The sequence below is a fragment of the Lasioglossum baleicum genome, chromosome 8 (genome assembly GCF_051020765.1).
Source record: "Lasioglossum baleicum chromosome 8, iyLasBale1, whole genome shotgun sequence".
Lineage (NCBI taxonomy): Eukaryota > Metazoa > Arthropoda > Insecta > Hymenoptera > Halictidae > Lasioglossum > Lasioglossum baleicum.
In genome coordinates, this window is record NC_134936.1 from 18,227,627 (window position 1) to 18,248,695 (window position 21,069).

The 21,069-nt window shown below is 47.2% G+C and overlaps 2 protein-coding genes across 11 annotated transcripts in view; one reads left to right on the top strand and one right to left on the bottom strand.

The window, feature by feature from the left end:
* The window catches only part of LOC143211590 (uncharacterized), a 150,377-nt gene that overhangs the window by 119,918 nt on the left and 9,390 nt on the right, over positions 1–21,069 (bottom strand). Inside the window, exon 6 of one of the 7 annotated variants that reach the window (XR_013009484.1) lies at positions 22–2,865. The exons of 5 other annotated variants lie outside the window; for them this stretch is intronic. The gene's annotated coding sequence lies outside the window, so the exon portion shown is untranslated. The remainder of the gene's footprint in view (positions 1–21; positions 2,866–21,069) is intronic. One more of the 7 variants, XR_013009486.1, reaches the window with a different exon arrangement.
* Positions 1–21,069, top strand: part of LOC143211583 (uncharacterized) — a 134,087-nt gene that overhangs the window by 105,559 nt on the left and 7,459 nt on the right. For 2 of the 4 annotated variants that reach the window (XM_076429404.1, XM_076429405.1), the window contains 2 exons: positions 13,449–13,519; positions 20,270–20,545. In XM_076429404.1, coding sequence (XP_076285519.1) covers positions 13,449–13,519; positions 20,270–20,545 — 347 coding nt within the window. Of the gene's footprint in view, positions 1–13,448; positions 13,520–20,269; positions 20,546–21,069 lie in introns of those variants that run through there. The other 2 variants (XM_076429402.1, XM_076429403.1) reach the window with 2 other exon arrangements.

Below are 21,069 nucleotides of genomic sequence, written 5' to 3' on the forward strand. Positions count from 1 at the left end.
CTACGTCTGACTGTCACGTACCGTTTCCACTTGATGTAACTTTAATGCATGTGCCTAACTTTGGAAGTTAATTATCTCGGAAACCAAGCCGCGTAAAATGGAATTCACATTTTCCTGTTCAACGGGAATTGGCAAATACGTCTGACCACAACGTGCTCTTTCATCTCCATGTAATTTTAATGTAACCAGCTGTGTGGGGAGTTGATTAAAATAGGAAATAATTTACGCGCGTTGTCGAACTGTAATTACCGAACGTGTTCGACCATAACGAGCCCTTTCCACTTCCTGCAATTTTAATGCATTTCAATGTAGAAGTCGTGAAAATAGAACATAACGTTCATACCGCGCTTTCTACTTGTAATTTTCGAGGTTGATCATCTCGGAGGCGAATCGTGGTTTCAACCATGTTGCTGTTTAGCTACTATGAAAAGTTTTCTCTAGTTTGGAATCTCCCGGTGAATCGATTCTTGCGCACACGAGAGGGCACATAATTGGATCTAGCAGTTCATTACATTGGCTGCGCGCAACCAATATATCGGGATAATATTCGGAAAGGATGGAAGCCAACGGCGAACGATACAACGGTAATCGGATTCGTCAATTATTGCCTGATAAATTATAGCCGATACGTATTAACGCGCGGAGCGGTTGCTAGCCGAATAAATACTGAAAGGGACAGCTTGCAGCGTATCGGAGATCGCATTATAACCGGGCTATATCGTATTGGCCGATGACCATTCGATTGTTCCGACTTTTTGCTTCTCTTGCAGAAAATTGTCCGGTGCCCGGTGCCCGGTCCACGCATCAATTCATCGTATCCAAATCGATATTCCCTATTGATTGACAAGACCGTACGAAAATTCGTTGAAAACGTTTCCGCGGAAACGTTTGCGCGGAACAACTTCGAAAGGAATGAATGATTCATGATCGGGTTTCGTTTAGAAGAATGCCGGTTCTCGAGGGTGAATTTTTAATTCTCTCCCGTCGGAAAACACTGCAGCCGCGCCCGCCGAGAGTTGTCCGCGTTTTCGAATAGTTTTTTACCCTCCCGCCGCGCGCCGCGAGCCGGCCGGATTCGCTCGAACGTCCAATCCAATTTGGTCAGTTTGCTTATTAAAGTGGCTCCGCGCATCGACCGTTCTCTCCCGCGCGTGCGTTCGCATTGTTCGAAAATACAACGGGGGGAAAAACGAATTTTCGGGGCGAGTGACCGACGAAACTTCTTCGCATTCTGCCATTCAAGACCGTTCCGACTCTGCGAGGCTCTCCGCGATTCGGAGCAGCCGTCCATCCAACGCTGTGGGGCATCTCGCGATTAGTTTTTCAACTTATAACAACGCGGCCGGCGTGCCTCGTTAAAGAGGCAGCAAACATCCAAAGAAATCGGCCGTCTCACCGCGTGGCGACTCACAGTCAGACAAACCGATGAATTGAAACCGATGACAAATCAAAATCGACTTTTTGCAAAATCCTGAGGTGGTAAACAATTTTACGGTCAGATTTGAAATCAGCATGACGAAATCTACAGGAAACGATTTACACCATGTCAAGAAAAAATCTATCCGGACATGGCATTGGATAAACCACAATTTCCTTGAAATTCTGCAAGTTTACTGAACCGATTTTCAAAGTAGAAAACGTTCGTACCATAATCTCTATATTTTTCCCATAATGTGCAATATTTCAGCTTTAATTAAAACAAAAAGTCATCGCTCAATCTCATTTCTATAAGAAGTTCTTTAATTTTATCACAGAATCCATCGGTTTGTCCCAGCGTGCGCCGCGCCGTAGTATCGAGCCGCTCTCCTCTCCTCCGCCGTTATAAATTTTAAAGAGTTTAATTCCGCGTAATTGCCCAAGTTCCGCGCCCCATCCCGCCGACCGGTGATCGAACCCAGGTATCCGAACTGCGGGGGCGCGAAAGAATCCGCGAGAGGGTTGAAAAGTTTTCAAGACCGAGACTTTTAATGTCGCCCTTGGCGCCGCGCGTCTCCGACGATCGTTATTTACCTTTCCGCAGGGGGCCGACGCGCAACCCGGTGATAGCGCCCGGGAAAAAGCGGGCTACCGTTCGGCCGAATCGACGACATTTTGATTTATAGCCGGAAAATGGAAATCTCGCGTTAGGATCCGGAACGATGCCGAGTCCCGCGGGAATAGCCGGGTTCATCGGCGTCGAACGCATATCCGTCTGGTTTTCCCCGCGATTCCCGGTCACCGCACAGCGCAAAAACAACCTTTGATGCAAGCAAGCCCTGACACTTTTCATCAACGCCCCGGTCCGTAATTGGTTCGTCGAATTTTAAAATCGTTAAGCGGTGTTCGTCCGAAAAAAATGTTAATTCGAGGCTGTAATAGCGCTGCAGCGTTGCTATTCGGAACACTGCGTAGACCGCGGTTGTTACACGAGGGTGAATAAATCGCAGTTACGGTCGTTAAATGTCGGAATCTGGGTGAAAATGCTGAACTGGAGCGCGAGCGAAGTTTACAAGAAAATTGAGCGTATGTTTATTATAGAAGGCTTCTACTTTTTCTATTTATGCTTTTTTTAGTTATATCTAGTATTTTTATGTAGCAATTACGCTGCCTATGCTCTGGAAGCTTTTGTAGAATTTGGTTGAAAAACAGCGCGTATCGCACAGAAATAGAGCGAACTCTCATTCTGGAAGTAGAATAAGGTCAGCCATTGTGTTCGGACAAGTAATGTAGACATCTTTTATGTTACTTCAGCCGAGTGTTGAACGCTGCACCATGATGTACCAGCGAATCGTAACATGCTCGCAATCATACGAAAGCTGCAAACACCTTCGATATACGCGCAAGTAGAATAGGCCAGTGATTAGTCGGGCAACTTCTGTGTGGTTCCTGGAAATAAAAAATAAGAATTCTCTACAATTCACTTCGCGGACAATCTGACATTCTTTGAGATCGACTAGCATATCGGGTGACTCGGAAATTAGGCAAACAGATTCCGAGAGGAGAAAGCACGGGTCAAGTGCGTGACTTATCGCGAAAGGGCGGCATCGCGGATCGCGCATCGGTGAAAAGAAAAGCGTGTTTTCCAGAGCGGGAAGCAAAGCGATAACAAAATCCAATTAGTCGGCAGAGTTCTCGGTGGGCCAATCACTTGATGCGCGAAGAGGGAGGCTTGTTAAAACTAAGTCACCGGCTGCTCTGGGAGGGCCAGTTGTTGAACTGTTTCGCTCGGCGGGGAGTCCACCTTCACGGAGCATGTTTTTATCCCAACAAACGAATCGTTATTGCTTGATACGACGAGGAGGGAGGCGCGAACGAAGGGAGAATAACAGGGCCCGGATGGAAAGGGTGCGGTTATGCTGATGCAGCGAAGGGAAGACGGGAAAGTTGACCTCATTAATAAAAGATCGGGGCACGCGGCGCGGCGTACAATTGCAGCCCGTAAGAGCTTATTACGTCGGCCACGGCTTTATTACCGCCACGCCGGGAGATTTACGGCACGCACTCCAATAAAACGAGGAGCCTTCCAGTTGAATACGAAAGCGTTTATTCGACGCGCTCTGCCTGGGGGTAAAGTGAAAGGGAATGGTCAAAGATAGTCTCGAAATAAAACGAATTATAATACGAGTCTATTTCTGTGAATAACCGTGTATAATCCAGGATAGTCTGCTACAGAGAGCATTTTAAATTTGTCGTTTGTCGTTTCTCGTTTGGTAAATCAATTCTTCTGATTGCTCGAACAAAAGTCAGGTCGATTAGTCCGATTATGAAAAAGTTATGCGGTTTTAAAGTGCGTACAAGTACTTTCGCGAGTCACTGTATCTTGTTTGTCTGGCTCCATGGCGGGATATTCGGGTACAGTGAAAACAAAATTGGTGCTTTGATATTCGGCTGCGTCTTGGCGTGCACTCTGTGTCATCTCATGTTTATGTTAAGAAGAATTTTTAGACGGTCGTGTGTGCGAGTCGCGGTAGTGCATTGTATTACAAAGTGTAGGAGAGAAAGAGGTAGATGACTGACACACTGTGGAATATATCAAGCTGCAGTATATTTTTCAAGGTGGGTCGAAACGAGAAGCGCAACATCGACCCGAGTCCCATGAATTATTCAGCAGGGGTTGTGCTAACTGCGTCTAGCCTGTATCCGGGAGCCCTTCTGGAGCTCGGGGACATCCGTTTGTGATTGGCAAATGTCATACGTCGCCTGATTGCGTTCAGTTTCAGGAAGTTAGTTCGCGTCGAGCACAGAGGGGACAGAGAGAAGGATCGGCCCAGGGAAAGCCTCAAGTCCAATCAATAGTCTGTGATGAACGGTCCAATGGCTATTGGCACCGCACCGGCTCCCGTATAGACGCGCCTCGGCTGTTCTATGAATTATTTAGCGTTAGCCAAGTGGCCCTCGGTGTATTTGCTCTCCAACCGACACGCCGCGCCGCGCCGCGCCGGGCTTCGTAGCGTTCCGGGAACCTCGGTTGATTTCACCCCCTAATCTATCGTTCCTATCTCGGTGTCAAATAGCGTAGCCGATTTCATTCATCTAGCCCGGGGATACGGTGACGACGGTGAACGCTCGTGATATCGAAACGCTGTGTTTCCGGCTTTAACGATCATTCGATAACGTTACGAACTAACGAGAGGTGACGCCAGTCGAATACTCGACCTCGGGCAACCTGTTCCATCCGGTTGATCAAAACTCCGGAACACGTCCCTCTCCCTTTGATCGCATCTTTTATCGACTATCGTATTTCTCTGCTTACCCCTGTGTCTTACCTAACAAGACAATCGATTTCAATGTTCCGAGAAACAGTCGATTAAGCTCGCTCAAGAAACCTGAGAATATAATCACATCGCGCTTCCTTTCGACTTTGTGCCTCCACTGTTTAATTAAATTAATTATTTTATGGTCTCTATTCTAGTATATATCTCAGTTGTTTAATAGTCAAATATAATATAAACTACAGACTTGAAAGGTGTGAATCTAGGTGAGAGAGTCGTATTAAAATCTACCGCCTTTGAACATCGCGATTCTCTTGTTTTTTGCAGCGACCAGATTCTCCAAGTAGCATAAGGCCTCATAAGTCGGATGCGTCGCGCGTCGCTGCCAAATCTGTAGAGTAAAGCGGCGATATTAATATAATATATTTCACGTTGTTCTGCTCGAAATAATTCACAGGAGGAACGGCTGTCGTAAGTCAGACATACTGTATTGAAATGTGATAGTTCGAAAATGTACCGAGTATTAGCGTAAATTTCCATTAGCACTGTGTGCAAAGTTACCGAAAACGTCCTCGTTCTGCTGCTATCCTAGCAGCAGAATTCACGTCACACGCGTTTCTGTTCATAACAGATGAGACAAAGAGATAATACGCATCCATCGCTGAAACTATTCGGAAAGCTCGATTGACTTCGCCCCTTGACCTATCGCTCCGCCGATATCAAACGCCATAACTCGCTACGCTCCACTGACCTCGACAGAATCAATCTCCGACTCGATGATCTCTTTTCTAATCACGAGCGTATAATGTGGACCGTGGAAATGAGTTCTTTATAGTCTCGTACAGTTTTCGTCCGCCGCCTTTTGTCAGGGTCCATGACATTACGGTTTTCACCCACTCGCCTCGTTTCTCGTTTCTCGGGCTATTTCGCGATGGCCGAGTCCTTTGTTCCCTCGAAATTTGTCGATCAGAAAAAATACTCCAGCCGAGAACAATCATTTGAAAAAATCATAAGAGGGAGATTTTTACTAAATTTTAGGGGGTACCGAAATCCTTTTCATCGCGCAAGTTTCGATAAAATAACTTTTGATAAGAAAATTTCGCGCGTCGATAAACGAATTCGATCGTGAAAAATGGTAAATAGATGCAGACGGATCGCAACTCGCAACTTTTTTAGAAACCGATGGAAAAAAAATGTGGCTCGTCTCGGTCGCAGGATATTTGCGGAGCGTCGCGTCGTCGAGCCGGAATGGCGAGGAATGGGAATCCTTGCTCGATATTCGAGGGGCGAAACCGCTCGGCGAAAGCTAGGACGACGAATCCCGAATTTGAGGACAGCCGATTGGCGAGAAGTGCGCTTTATCAGGGGCGGCGTTGCGCTTCGGTATAATTTATTCAGTGCAGTAGGGGGGCTGTGCTCGGATCGCGGTGGCATCCGGCCTTCCTAATGCAATATTGATTCGATTTCGCTGCACGACGTGCTAGGTCGTAGCGCGCAATTTGCATATGGAACTACACGGCTCGCGGAAACGGTCCGCAGCGACGTAGCAACCTGACGGCGCGGCGCCGCGTCGCGGCGGCGCACTGTTTGCCATTTGATTGCATGGAAATTGCATCGGGTCGGCGACGTATGCGCCGATGACAAGGCTGATTTCCTCGATCCACGCTTCGTTAGGATGCGAGCCGCGCAAACTTTGCCTACCTCGTCGATAACCTGCGTACCCGACGAGACGCGACGGCCGCGGCCCGACAGTGCAATCGCTCCTTCCAACGCTCTCGAAACGTCGCAAACTTTTTCAGACCTGTCAATGGACGCGCTGCTTCTTTTAATCTAACGTATGTATTAGCTTGTTGCATATGAAATGTCCGATTTTTAGCAATGACATTAAACAAACGCAATTTTCTACACAATGTCTACACTATCTAGAAATTTCAAGTTTCTTGATTGTATTACGGTAAAAATAAGGTATTATGGTTATTCACACTTTTCATTTACCAGACTGTTATCTTGATTTTGTAATTCTTTTTTACCGCCAACGACTACCAAGTTATCCGGTAATCAATCACCTCATTTTTACCAAAAAGTTAAACTTTATTTACAAGTAAAGTAATATAATACATCTAAATTTTAAAATTGAAAATTGAACATAGGATATTTGTAACACTAAACGTACTTCGAAGAATGACAAGAATTAATTCATTTAGACTTTGCGCGGTTCTCTTATTATAATATGTGCTCTAATAAAGATATTTATCAAGTCATTTCCTATGAAATCATCTTTACACAATTTCATTAATTGTGAAATAAAAAAATTCTAGAACCGGTCATTTGACTGTGGTCGTGGTACGTGTACCGTTAAGCATTAGCTTTGTGCATACCTACCTCAAAGTTTCATCTTGATCGAAACGTTTTATAAGAGTCGCATTTTAAAATCGGACATTTCATATGCAACAACCTAATAGTGCAATTACCATTTTGTCGAAGATAATTGAAAAATAGTGGAGGAGAGTTTAGAGTGTCGAAATTGCATTGGAGCGATATAATTCATTGCGGTTCATGAATTACAAGCGTAATCCGATTGGTTCGACTGCAGGATCCGTAGGAAAAGCTTCGGGGACAGAGGAAAAAGTTGGCGTAGGTCCGAGACGCTTTCCGAGAAGTTTCCCTCGGAACCAATTAACATGCAGAGGCAGAACTTAAGCGACTTACCGAACTGCATAAAATTTGCATCTACACGGGGAATTACAAGCGGCGGACCGACGACGAAGGCTGAGCCGCCTGCACAGGCCCGTTTCACGTCGCGTCGCGTCGCAGGGAAATCGTGCAAACAGTCGACAGCTCTGTGAAACTTTTGCAAGTAATACGAGACGATCGCCTAGCCAGACACGTTGCACAGGAGCGCTCCATAACCAAACAAGTGATATAGTGGCAGATCTTGGTCGGGCAAGTGGGTAGAAAGAGGGTAGAGTTTCTGGTCGGCCGAGGTGAGATACCGTGTCGCAAACGCTTTTGGAACTAGTGGAACAAGGTCAGAGCGCCACTGGTCAGACAAGTGGAATAGAGATAGCGACGAGACAAGAGTTAACGCTGATACCCTGCCTCGCTAGACAGGGATGAACTTATGCGGTACGTGTACATTCGTAAGCCGACAACGTCGGTATTGTCCTTGTAAATGGATGTAGCTACTGTATATATGGTCAGGCAAACTGATTAGAAGTAATCGCCAACTGTGACTTCTTACACTAGGATAGAGAGTTGCAAGGACTGACAAGGGTTAATAACATAAATAGCTTCGTAAGTAGCGACAGTTAGTGTAAATGGTCAGACAAGTTTATAAGAAGAAATGGGTGGCAGCGAAACGAACGTGATCGATGAAGGAGCAGATTAACAATATGCCTCGTTGGGCAAGGGTAAAGTTATGGAGTTTAGGTATGCAGCCTGACAGCGCCATTATTGAATTCCTAAGTAGAATAGCTGCGGTGCATGGTCAGAGAAATTGATCGAGAAGAGAGATCTTCGACCGCGACTTGTTGGGCTAGGATAAAGTTGCGGAGTTTATATGTATATGATACGATACAACGCGTAAGTCGATAACATGTGGTAAGTGGTTTCGTTGGTAGAATAGACGGATTAGAGAAAGAAATCGACGATTGTTTATGCTTGCGACAAGATTGTTGGCTGGGCGAGTAGATCGAGCACGGTATACGGTCGGACAAATTAATCGAAAGGGACCAGTGATCCGAGAGCTGCACCGAGGGAAGTTTAGAGATGAAAATCACGGCTCCGGGCAAAGCCACGAGAAGTTCCGATCGGAAATATCGTTAAACGACGTATGCATATTCACCGGCATATTCCCTTTGATCTAAACCACGTCTTCAGATCGAGATCCGTGGCTCGGGAAAACCAACCCGAGCGATCGGGGACTCGATAACATTCGAGTTCCGTCGCTCGATGAACCCGTGCGCCACGAATGCATCCGAGGAACCTGCGATGCAACGGGGAGTCAAGCTTGATAAATCTCTGTACATTACGCAAAAGACGACGAATATATTCGGAGGAAAGCCGATTCCGGCGCACGTGTTGGAGGCTACCCCCGCCCCGTCAGCCGAGGATAAATAATTTCAGCCAGGAAAATGACTTTAGACACGCCGCGCCGCGCCGAGTCGGTGAAACCTTTCCCGGCATCTATCAGGGTCGTTTAAACGCAGTTTCAGTAGAGGAAAACGTTATATGTAAGTCGGACACCGCCTATTACCCACAGATAAAAATTGTTGCTCGTATTTCTCGCATGGTCGGCGAATCTCTTACGGTACGTGAACGCGTAGAAATAATTTTACGAATATTTCGGACGAGAAACTAGCCCACTCTCGGAGGCTAAACTGCCCCGGCAGTAATGCCGCCGTGAAACCGTTCAACGGACACCTCTCTCTCTCTCTCTCTCTCTCTCTCTCTCGCGCGCGTCCCACGGGGATTTCGTTTTTCCTTTTGGCCTGTGTGCACGGCGATTCGCCTCGGTCCGCATCCATCTTCGTGGCTGCGTTTTGCATTCCACCGGAAACCACACTATGCGCTACCCGACGGCGCATAAAGAAAGAGGAACGCGTGGCACATCAGACCGTCCACGATTTATTGCTAATTACTTTCCTATGCTGACCTATCCACCCCCGTCCGCCCTTGTCGCCTCCGCTCGCATGAAAATTTATCGCTATTATTTTTCTCGCCCCCTCGGCACCGAACTAAATGTACACGGATGTCCGAACAATCGTGATATGACACGTAAAAGTGAATTACCGCCGCGCATTGTAAGCGTGCGCGCTCGCCAACCGGATAGTGGCAAAGTTGAAACAACTAGGAAACTTACAAGACAGCGACGCGGAGTTTTTTTCTCGAATTTTCATAAATATGTTCGCGTGCGATAACGGTGGATCCATGTCACGGTAGTTTGATATCCATATTATCGACATTTAGCTGGTACATGCGTGGAGTAATTAGAATCACGTTCGTCCAGTGTGCACGGGTAATCGTGGCCGTATTAATTTCGTAAATTATCGAAGACGCGACGAGGAGAGCCTGAATTAATATTATAGCCGTAATTGCAATGCGAAGTATTCGCCTATGACGATGGATCGCCGGTGAATCCGTTTAATGCCTCACAGGCATCCACACTGCTGATCCGCAAATTCCCCAATTAATCGCGGTTCTAACAGTAACGAACCGTCAAGCCGGCCATAATGGCTACCATCGCTGTCACACTTCGCTAATGGCAATAACATTACTCGTTCGCGGGTAATTTATCGTTCGATAGCTCGACACGCCGATAGTTTGACGGCTCATCGAGCAGACATCGCCCTTTGTTTTCGGAAGGTGCTCCGGATCAAATGGCACGGCATCGCGATACGAACTACGTAGAAATCCATCCGCACTGTAGAAGCCAGGAGAAATTTTAGGTTGTCCCAAAAGTTTCTTTCGCAACGCGTACACTTAATACCGTTACATCGCACAAGTATTAGGTATCGAACACAGATGTGATCGCGTTGTTTCCGTATGTATACTTGTACTTGTGCGATATAACGATATGAATTGTATTGTATAGGCATCACGAAAGAAACGTTTGGAACAACCTAATATTTAGAAAGCGAGGTCACGAATGAGCGAATATAATAATTCAGTTGATGGGATCGGAACAGCGTTTAACGGACGCAGAGATAATATTCGAATGCTATGAAAATACAGACACTTTACTCCGGAGTTTGCGTATCCGAAGACAACGAGCTCGTTCAACCGGATCGCAATTTATCACAACGAGTCTGGAACGCAGCTGGCTGGCTCCGAAACCGGGACCCGTGGTATTAAACCGAGAGGACCGGTTGGATACAGAACGATAATTAACGTTCGTCACAGAAGTACAGAGAGCGGACGGGGCACATGCGAGAGAGAAAGCGGGAACGGGAATCCGCGCGCGCGCGGATCGGGTAATAACGTTACACTGTGTATACGTCTGCATTCGGTGACCGCCATTGGTGCAGAACAGTCGCCGCCGGGATAAATTCATTCGTTATTTCCGGGCCGGTTGTGCCCCGGCTCGAGCGAAAGCTGCGCCTGGAATTAGCTGACCGGAAACTGATCCTCCGTAACGCGAGCCGTTGCTCGCTGAAAAATTTCACCCGTCGTGGAAACGCGAGCCGGACGCGTCGTTTAATTGCGGAACGCACCCGTATAATTGCTCTCGTAATTTTTACGAGTACCGTTCGCGCCGGCCCCGAAACCTCCGCGGGGAAGAGAGTGGGATTTTTCGATCGATAAAAGTTCAAGCGACGCGCGACGTATCAAATTAATAATTTATTCGCGACGCAGCTGAACCGTGTTTCTCTCTCTCTCTCTCTCCCCCTCCCTCTCTCTCTCTCTCTCTCTCTCTCTCTCTCTCTCTCTCTCTCTCTCTCTCTCTCTCTCTCTCTCTCTCTCTCCTCGATGGCACCCGTGAACAGTTATGAACTCGCGTTAATATCATTTTCGAGGCGAACTCGAATTAATGAGCGAGGCAAAAAGTGGAGCGGATCGATCGTAAAATAAACAAGTAGAACGCAGGAGAGTACCTCTCACCCTACCAAGTAGAACAACCGTTGCGCGAGAGACAAACAAAATAGTATCGACGAGAGCAAGCAGAGTAGGCCGGTGTCTAAACAGGCAAATGATTAGCAACGCAAATCAGTAGAACGGGTCAATAACCGAGCGGATAATGCAGGTCGCGGATGCATAACGAGCTCTGCGAAATAGAGAAAAATTTAGGGGAACGTGTGGACTAATTAGAACGAGCCCGTTGCGGTGCAAACCCGAAGAAACGAGAGGATACCATTTTTAAACGAGATAGAAATAACTGAAATATTAAGCAAGAGAAATTGCATAAGCGCTTTAATGGTATAGTAAAGAACATTATGGTAAAATGCATTACGTACCGTTAACGCCCGTACCAAATAATTAACCGAGAGCATCGCGGGCATTTTACCACGTTCGTTCTAATTTACTTGTTTAAACAATTGGTAGAGATGCGTACCGATGAACGCAAGGCGCGGAAGCGCCGTTCAAAGATGGAATTGATAAACGAGCGTGATTCTCATAAGAGCTCGGCGTCATAGAAGTTTCGCTTGACCCGAAATTGAAAAACACCCGCGAATCGGTCGGCGCGGCGTGGCGGCCAATATGAGAGCCGGGGAGTCTCTTGTATTCGGTGACCGTTGATCGATCCCCGTGAACGATCCGGAAATATCGCGAACGGCTCGATGAACTTCGAATCCGATTGATTCCTCGCCGAATATCAGTCTACGAGTGCGTGGCCACGTAAAAATAGCAGCGGGGCGCCGCGCCGGGCCGGGCCGCAGGATAAAGGATATTTCGCATGGAAATGAATCGCGATCGGGGCCGAAGTGGCTCTCGGCCATCGACAGATAGCCGCACACGCCCGGCAATAATTCTGAAAAATTGTTCCGCTCCTCTGAGCTCGGTCTGAGATTTCAGCGCATAAATCGTGCTCGTTCCACCGTACTCCCGTGATATATCGGTGTTTGCAAGTGTTCCCGGAGAGATATTACAATCGTATATTCTCGATGTATCGATACAAAATGGCTTTTCGTGCCAGGGAGCCTCGCGCGCTCGTCTATCGCTGACCCTGATCCACTAAGCTCCGGTTCTACACGGATTTTAATCGAGAACGTCCGGATAATCTACTTAATCTTTCGGAACACGTTTCAACGTACATTACCGGTCGACCGGAGACTCCATAAGCGAATCAATCCCTGAAATTTCGGAACGATTCCATCGGACCGTTTAATCTGACAGAATTGTTAATACGATATTCGACCGTAGAAAAATGTGAATGTCCGCAGAAATCTGCAGTCTGATTGCGAGGAATCAGATCAAGCGAAATATACCTGATAAAACGTACGACCTATTAAGTTTTGATTCTGCTAGTAGCTTTGTTCACATTCGACCATCTCCCGAATTCACATTTTTATGGCCGAATGGTGAACAGTTAAACTCTTTCTCCGTGTACATACATATTGCGAATTTCAGTGAAATTACTGAACCGTGAAAGCCGCGCTTCGCTGATCATCGCAGACCTTTGGAAGCCGGAGTAAAGAATTACCGATAATACGCGTACCATATTTATCGAAAGTTTCTCGATTCGATCCGCACACTCTAATCCGGACCCTTATTTTCGGTAGCATGGGGGGGGGGGCGGGAAACGTCAGAAACTTTCCCGTTCGAAGTCTGCTGGCGCGATGAATCTTTCTTTCCGGCTGCGACAAACTTTCGCCGAAGAGTGCACACCTTCCGTAATTGCGTTCTCTCCGTCGATAATTTTTTTCCTTCGGCGAAGTTTGTCAGAGACTTGGCGAAAAACTGCTTTAGCGGAGGTTAGGCGGCTCGATGATTAACCGCATATTAACCGGGAAAATCAGTTTTGCCGAACCTCGCGCGCTCGCGTCGCGCTATCGAAAAACCTGTCGGCGAGTCGGAGACAATCGGTCGAGCGATTTCGGTTTTACGATTGAGCCGTTCAACTTCCCGGGTCGTCCGGTATCGAAGACACAGAGGGCAGGGCTGACAAGGCGAGGCGAGATAGCGCGAGCGTAATTGGAGCATTGAAGTAGCCTAGCCAGCTAACTACGCACAGGGTTCCGCGACGTTAGTATTCCGTCCCGTTGCGCGTTGTCAACGGTTAGATCCAATTTAATGTTCTGCTCGCTCCTTGGATTTCAGATCTGGACACGATGCTATATGGATACACGAACAACATATACGTGCTGGACCACACGCCCGAATCCTTGCCGGTGAGTATACCATTCGGCACGCAAAGGGGATAGCAGGAGGGGATAGCAGAAGAGGGCCAATTAGACGCAACTATTATTGCGCGATTGCGCTACCCCGCGTACGCGCGCTTTTAACTTGATTAACGGGGAACGCGCGGCACGTAGACGCGCGTTCACCGATTCCAAATTAATATCGAAGCGGGTCGGGGGGCCGCGTACCGAATTCGGAAATTGGACCGCCGCGCCGAAGGCATTAACCTGCCGAACTTCTGACAGCGAAAAACCGTAATCGCGTTGCGACCACTGTACGGCCCGGTATCTGGTTTTTCGGCGGACAGCTTTTTGCACCGGAGCGTTATTAACCGTGACCTGCCATGGACCGCTCGAGCCATTTTTGCTCTCTATGCGCTCATTTTCCTGGTGGACTACCGTAACGAGATAGTGGCCTGTAATGAAGAACGTGGCAATAATGAACGGGTGATTTACAGAATATTTAAAAGTTCACATTCCTTTCGCGACAGTTCTATTTGGGCCACTGCGGACCCAAGATCCGTATAATCATCATGATTATTAGGAAAGAATTGTCTCGGACAATTCGGTCGTGTATCGACATCGAACGGTCCACGACCGCTTCCTCCGACGTGTGTACACGTTGTTGTATGTATATGTGTATAGCGTTCCGTGTGCCGTTTACACAAGGCCGAATGTAATTTGCAGGAATCTCGATTTCGCGGTGACATAGACATTGAATTTCCGGTATCTCACTGTGGAGAATTGAATCGATCAATCAGTCGCAGTTCAGGGTAATTAGGTGGCACGATAAAATGTTTGCCAGAGCGGCGCGGCGGCGTAAACGAGGCACCCGTATATATGTATATATTTCGTCCCGGAGATACTTGTCCACGGATAAATTCATTTCGAAGCAATTACGACGGCGCGGCGTGGCGCGGCGGCCCCGCGGGGCTTATAAAAATATTTTACTTGCAGAAACAAGTCGCTCGCCGAATTAACACCGGCGCGCGAGCCCGAGCCCGAGCCCGAGCCTATTTATTCGTGACCGAGGCCGGTGCTTGCTTCGATGTTTAATTCGACGATTATCGAGCCACCGTTTATGGATTTCCGCGGACTCTTCGCGAGAGCGAACCGGCCTTAATCGGTCTGTGTACTGGGATACAGTGGTACTCTTCTGCCATCGATGGCAGATCACGATGATTTTATTGCTGAAACAAATAGAGAAAACACCGCGTAACTAATTAAACAAAAGACAAACGAGAGCAAAGGTAAAGTTGAGGCTCGCGGTCGATTTAATAAACGCCTCGAGTATCGCGTGCACATTTAACATTTCATTCGAGCAACTTCCCCCCACGGTTCTTCCCGACATCTGAGCCGTCTCCGGAGAAAAGCGATCCAATCAGCGGTGACTGTGTACAAAACCGTACGAGTATGTGTAAAGAAACTTCAGCCATCCGGTATCCGCGGCGAGAAACTTGGAAAATGTCGCCCGGCGCGGCGAGGGAACTTCCGCGGAAAATAGTCGAGCGGCGTGTTCGCGGTAACTTCGATAAACGAGCTCGTTACAGGACAGCCTCGTACGAGAAATATTCTCTTTGGGAAAATCGTAGAGAGAGAGAGAGAGAGAGAGAGAGAGAGAGAAAGAGAGCTCGCCCCTGGATCGTTGCGAATCGTCGAATCTTTAGCGATAACGAGCGTAGAGTTCCCTGGACGACGACAACGATAACTCGGCCCGGGTAATTGAATCAAAAACGTTTCTCGGAGCTTTTAATTCGCACGGGAGCAAAGTCTCGAGACACAACCGAGAAAATTTTGCGCCAGCTATCTCGCGGGGTTTCGCGCAGTTCCCATGATGCTGGCGCGCGCACGGAACCCAGGAATTTTCGAGGGGGAAAAAACTGGTCAGCGTTAACTTGTCCTTTTCCGTTCGAGCTATTTATCAGCGGCGAAAGGCGAAGTTCGCTCCTGGAAATACGAGAACATGCTGGATACGATTCCCGCGGGAGAGGGCTCCGTCCAGTCGCTCACCCGATACATCGAATCGGGTTTCGACTTGTTACCCGCCGGCATTTGATCTCTTCGCCGTTTCCCGTACGCTCTTTTGTCTGCTACCAGAGATCCAGAGTACGACGGCCTCTCGTCCTGGATCGTCCTTACTTACAATAGACCGAAGACTATCCCTCCAAGGATAAAGAACTGTCCCTCTACAGGGAAAATAATTACTAGACTGCGGATCTTTATGCAAAATAAAAATTGCTTGCACCAACTGCAAGCGACTGGAGCCACGTAAACAGTTCTCTCTTACTTGAATAATTTTAACAAGCTGAGAAAAATAGATTAGCACTCTTAAATCATTGCAACCTTTCCACTGTTTTAAATTGTACCCACTCAAATTTTTCTCATAAATGCATAAAATTCGCAGTCTAATATTTACCAAGAGATCCAAACCTTGAACAAATTTCTCTCTGTCTTCCTCTACTTCGTGGGAAGAATTGTTTTCAAGCTTCTGCGAGCGTTTAGCTGAACGTTCTGTTTTTAATTTGTTCGAGGCAGGATCTTTCGTTAACATGTTTCCGAGCTAGCTGTCCGGTTTAGACAGGCTTGTCGGGGGTACACCATGGAATCGCTGCCAGTCTCTCGTGAAACTTTAATCAACAGGAAAAACTTGGTGGCCCCCGCGACTTAAACTTTGACTGGACAGACCAAATATTATCTCTCGGTGTAGACCGGAGAGGGAAAGCTTCGTTTTTCAACGAAAAAGAACCACGGAGAGACTTTGTTTAACCGTCAAATATACTTTCCCCGAGAAACCTTCAACGGATGACCGCGTAGAACCGTGGAAATAATTTACGAACAACTTGTAATACCACCGTGTCCCAACCAAGTCCTCCGTCTTTTCCAAATATTACTTTAAAGCTTCGTATTCCGACGTTTTTCTAATGTTTTCTACCACTCTTTTCTACAGATGCATAAAATTTTCTGAAAAATTAAAGAACAACTTCGGAAGTCGAATCAGTTGAAAGCTCCGTTCCGAATCGACGGAAATCCGTAAGATCACTCGAAGATACTTAACGCGAACAGGTGTAAAGAATAAAGTTCCCGCTGCCCGGATCGAATCCATTGAATCGGTGTCGAGTTTCGACGGCCATTCTTGGCTGCTTTTCGGTGAAGCGTTCGAGCGCGCGTTAAGCTACGCCGCGCCGTCGAAGGGTTCTCGGCAACGGGTTTCGGGTAACGGAACGCTCGGCAAAAGCGCATCCCGTTTCCCGTTTCCCGTTTCCCGTAGACGTTTACCGCGGTGGCCAATACCGTTGGACGCGAACGCTTTCAGAGCTGCGCAGATTTCCGAGGTTCCTTTCGACCGCTTGATACTCTGCCACTTGACGTCCCTGGATTCGCCAAAGTCGAATTTAAAGGAGCACTCCGAGAGTCATTTTCGCGAACAATTTAGAATTTTTTTAGAACAGAGAGAGAGGAACGAAACACGGTAGAGTACCAAATATTTTTTACAGACATATCTACTATTATCTCGAGTGTATAATATCTTTTTTCTAAATCAGAAAAGCGCTTTAATCGCAGCAATGGCGTCTCGAAGAATCGACGCGGTTCTTCGAGCGATCCGACGACGCAAATGGACATTTAATAATGCATCATCGGGCCGGGAATATTTAACGCGCGTATCTGGTCGATTCATTGTTTTTTCAATTAACGAAAAGCTGGCGCAGCCGGCCCGATTGAAAATATGCCGTGGTCTCGTCGATGTTTCTCGCGAGTTTCCTTTTCGTTACCGAATATCGTTCCTCGATTTATGCTGTAGCGTATGCGCGACCGAATTGGCTGGAGCGTCGAAGAATCGCGTGGAGAGTTGGCACAATTGATTCGCCGCAATCGGTCATTACTCGACTCGTTAAATCTGCGATGGTTCTCGCGAGAAGTGCGAGAGAATTAAAGAATTATCATTATCATTAAGTAATTCGATGATAAACGTACTCGGAACCGGTGTGCGCGAGATCTTACCGCGTTTTCACGTGTCACCGGAGCTCTCTAACAACCGGCCAAATGATCGTAATGCAAAGAGCCTCGGTGGAAAAGTTTCCTTCTCGCGTGAGCCGTGGATCGTTCCAATTATTTTCTTCCAGGGAAACGATCGTCGCGCGTCCGCATTCTAACGGCGTTAACCGCGATCGTTTGTTCGTGCGAGCGGTTTTTACCCGTGCTACCAAGCCACGGTTTTAATGATCCGACCCCGATAATTAAGCACGCTTACCTCCTGTCCACGCGAGATTTAATCAACGTCGCACGTGCCTGGAGACACCGCGCCGCGCCGCGCCGGGACGGGGAAGGTGTTCACCGAGATTTCTGTATTTAGAACGCTTTTGTACCAGGAACTCGATACGAACTCGAACAAGGCCTCGAATTCCTGCCTATTCCTGGCACACAGAACCTCTCAGACAATATTAGCTAAATAATGCATGAGCAAAGTCACGCGTGAGCTCACGGAACTCCTCAGGATTTTCTTTGTGCTCTCGAAAAGGAGAAACGGTGGGTGGCGCTTTCGTCTCGAGCTTCGTTTCAATTACAAATTCTCAGCTGGTTCATTCATTCTCTCGATTGATTCTCATTGTACACGGCAAACGTGAAAATTTTCTTTCAATATTCGTTCTCAATTCCGCAAATGTTCAGAACGAAAATTTATTTTATCTTTCGAAAGCTTCGTCATAATTCGATCTTTACGCGCATGCAGAAAATGCTGTGGACACAAAAGTCCGGTAAAATTAAAACTTTCACAAATCCGAGCGCGAATTTAATATTTTTCGTTTCGTAGCCGAAAACGTATGTTAAAGCAAAAAGCTCTTGGTCGTTTGGTTCGTTACCGCGCGTGGATATGCGCATAAAAAGCTGCAGTCCAGTTACAATAATTGAAATGAAAACCTTGTTCATCCTTGATACGGTTTCGTTTCATCGTCCGTATATTTTAGATGCTGGTACTCGTTATAAACGCGTGTGCGATGCAGTCTAGTCATGATTAACGAACATCGTTCCGCGACCCGCATCACCCTAACACAAATTTTTCTGATTTTCTGAAATTCTACCTTTCATTTTAATTTATTTTCATTTCTAAAGACCCTCCAGCTCGCGTACACAATTTTTACGCGTTTAAAACTTCCTGGAGCTCGTGCAAATAAAACTGTGTTCCTTTCATATTATTCCGAGCAATTCAAATGAAACGGGGCCTAGCCAATCGAGGTGGTTAAAACTGCCCTTAAAGGTTTTTCAATAACTATCGAAACATTACATTCCAAAGCTGACCAAGAAGAACTCCTCCGAGTAAAATTTCACAAAGCACAAAAAAGTTTTCAAAAAAAATCTAAAATAACTAAAATATGTAATATTTTTCAGAATTTTAGAACGCATCAGAGACCGGCAAAGGCACGGAAAAGCACAAAATCTAATTTACCCTGTAATTTACCGTCTTTCTTGGTCACAGTCGGCTATGTTAGCGCACCACAACTTTTAATGAAACAGCTACGCGCGAAAAAGAATATAAGAAAACTAATGATCGAGATAAAATTGAAAGGAGATTGCAAAATGGTATTTGAACGTGTTAGATTGGTATTCCGCGGGCTGCCAGAGGTTTGCAATCGTCGGATAAATTCGATTAGCCTTCGGCGAAGGTGCTCGCGGTCGTTTTCGCTTTTCCGCATCGTTGGCTCTCGTTGGTCCGTCGCGTCGGGGGGAGGAGCACATTGCGCCGGAAGGGCATTATTCTCTTAACGAGGTAAGACGTATCTCGCGAGTACCTCGTCCCTTTCTGCTGTCTCATTCGTTTCGCATCGGCGAGAAAGCGAGAAAGCGAAAGCCAAAAGGGAAAGGGAAAGAGAAGTAAGCTCTTTGAGACCTTCCACCGCGAACGCGCCCCCGGCGAAACGGATTTTCTAACGACGCCGCGATGAGCCACGCCAAAAAGTCACCGTCTTTCTCGAAAGCGGCAGAAAAAAAGAAAGTAGAAAGTAGAAAAGAGACGTTCAAAGGAGACGGTGACGAGGCCTTTGCGCGAACCCCGGCCTGCAACTTACCCTCTCTTCCATTCTCTATCTTTCTCGGATTCTTTTCTTTTTTTCTCTCGTTCTCTCCATCTTTCTTTCTTCCCTCTATTTCTCGGAGGTTCGGATTGTCAAAGAATCTCATTCTCTTAAGCTGACTTACCACCACCATTTATCATAGTCGACGGTTGTTCCGGAAACGAGCGTAATTTCCCACGCGAGAACGAGAAACGGTCTGGGAGCTTAAAGCAGCCCCCGGTCGGCCTTCGAACATTATTTCTTGCAATCCGCAATCTTAAGTATTCAAACACTTTTCGCGATCGGGAAAGCTTTGTTTCCGATTGTATATTCTTTCAACCTAGTCACAATCGGCGCGCGCCGTACACGCATCGTATACAGGGGTGGTTCCCGAGACCATTTCAAGCGACATTTTTGCTAAGTAAAATGTCGCTTGAAATGGTCTCGGGAAGCACCAACCACCCCCTTTCGGGAAGTTGACGAATCATGGGACACCCTGTATAACGCGCTCGTCGATAAATGGCACAGGGGATGAGGGTTATGGGAGAACATAAAGTCAGCGTGGTTACGGTACAGTTACAGAGGTATATGTATATCAGGGAACATTGAACCGGTACCGAAGGTGTGCACGATATCCCCGGGCCGGAAATGCGGTTGCCATGAATGTTCAATGACTGATAATCATCCTTGACCGCAGGATATGGACATGCTGCAACTGTTCGCATCGCCAGCGGGTCGAGCACTGCTCACCAGTGACAATCGGCCGAAAGGATCGACGTCGACCTCCTCCTTGTCTCGAGAGTCCTCTTCGAGACTGAAGAGCGGCAGAAGACCATCGGGCACTGGTACAGTCAGTGCGCCGACCTCGCCGCCGAGGCAACGAAAATCCAGCGCCGAACTGTACAAAGAGGCTGTCGAGATACTCGGTCTCACCTGTTCGTTGACCGATAGCTGTCGATGCATCGACTGCCAGGTGAGTTTACTCGGACGCTACCGCGGATTTCGCTCTGCGACACGGTGCTCCGTCCTCGGGATCTCCGTGATCCCGAATACGTGTAAAACGGAAGGAGTTTACGATATAAGTGTATAACCCCACGTATCGTACGATTATAAGCGTAAAAGTGAAATTATTCTACGTGGTCCTAATTCGATCACCAGGGACTGTATTACATCGAAGGTAGAAATTACACAAGGACCATGAGCCCTCTTTAAACCGGAGAAGCACATTGTCAAAGTTCTCGACAGTGTCGCTAATTAACTGCGAACAATCCAGCGACTTTAGCGAAGCGCATCGTAAGAGGTTTTCACGCTGCGATTCGCGCACAAGTCAAGGAACGGGTTAAGAAATTTTTATCCGTCGGAGCCGGGACGCCAATTCCCCCGGAATGGAAGAACCTCCTTCATCCCTCGGAAACGATTCCAAATCCCAGCAGAATGAGCTCCTCCTTTCCAATTACAAGGATCGAGGAAAAAAAGGAGAATCGAACGTCCCTGGTC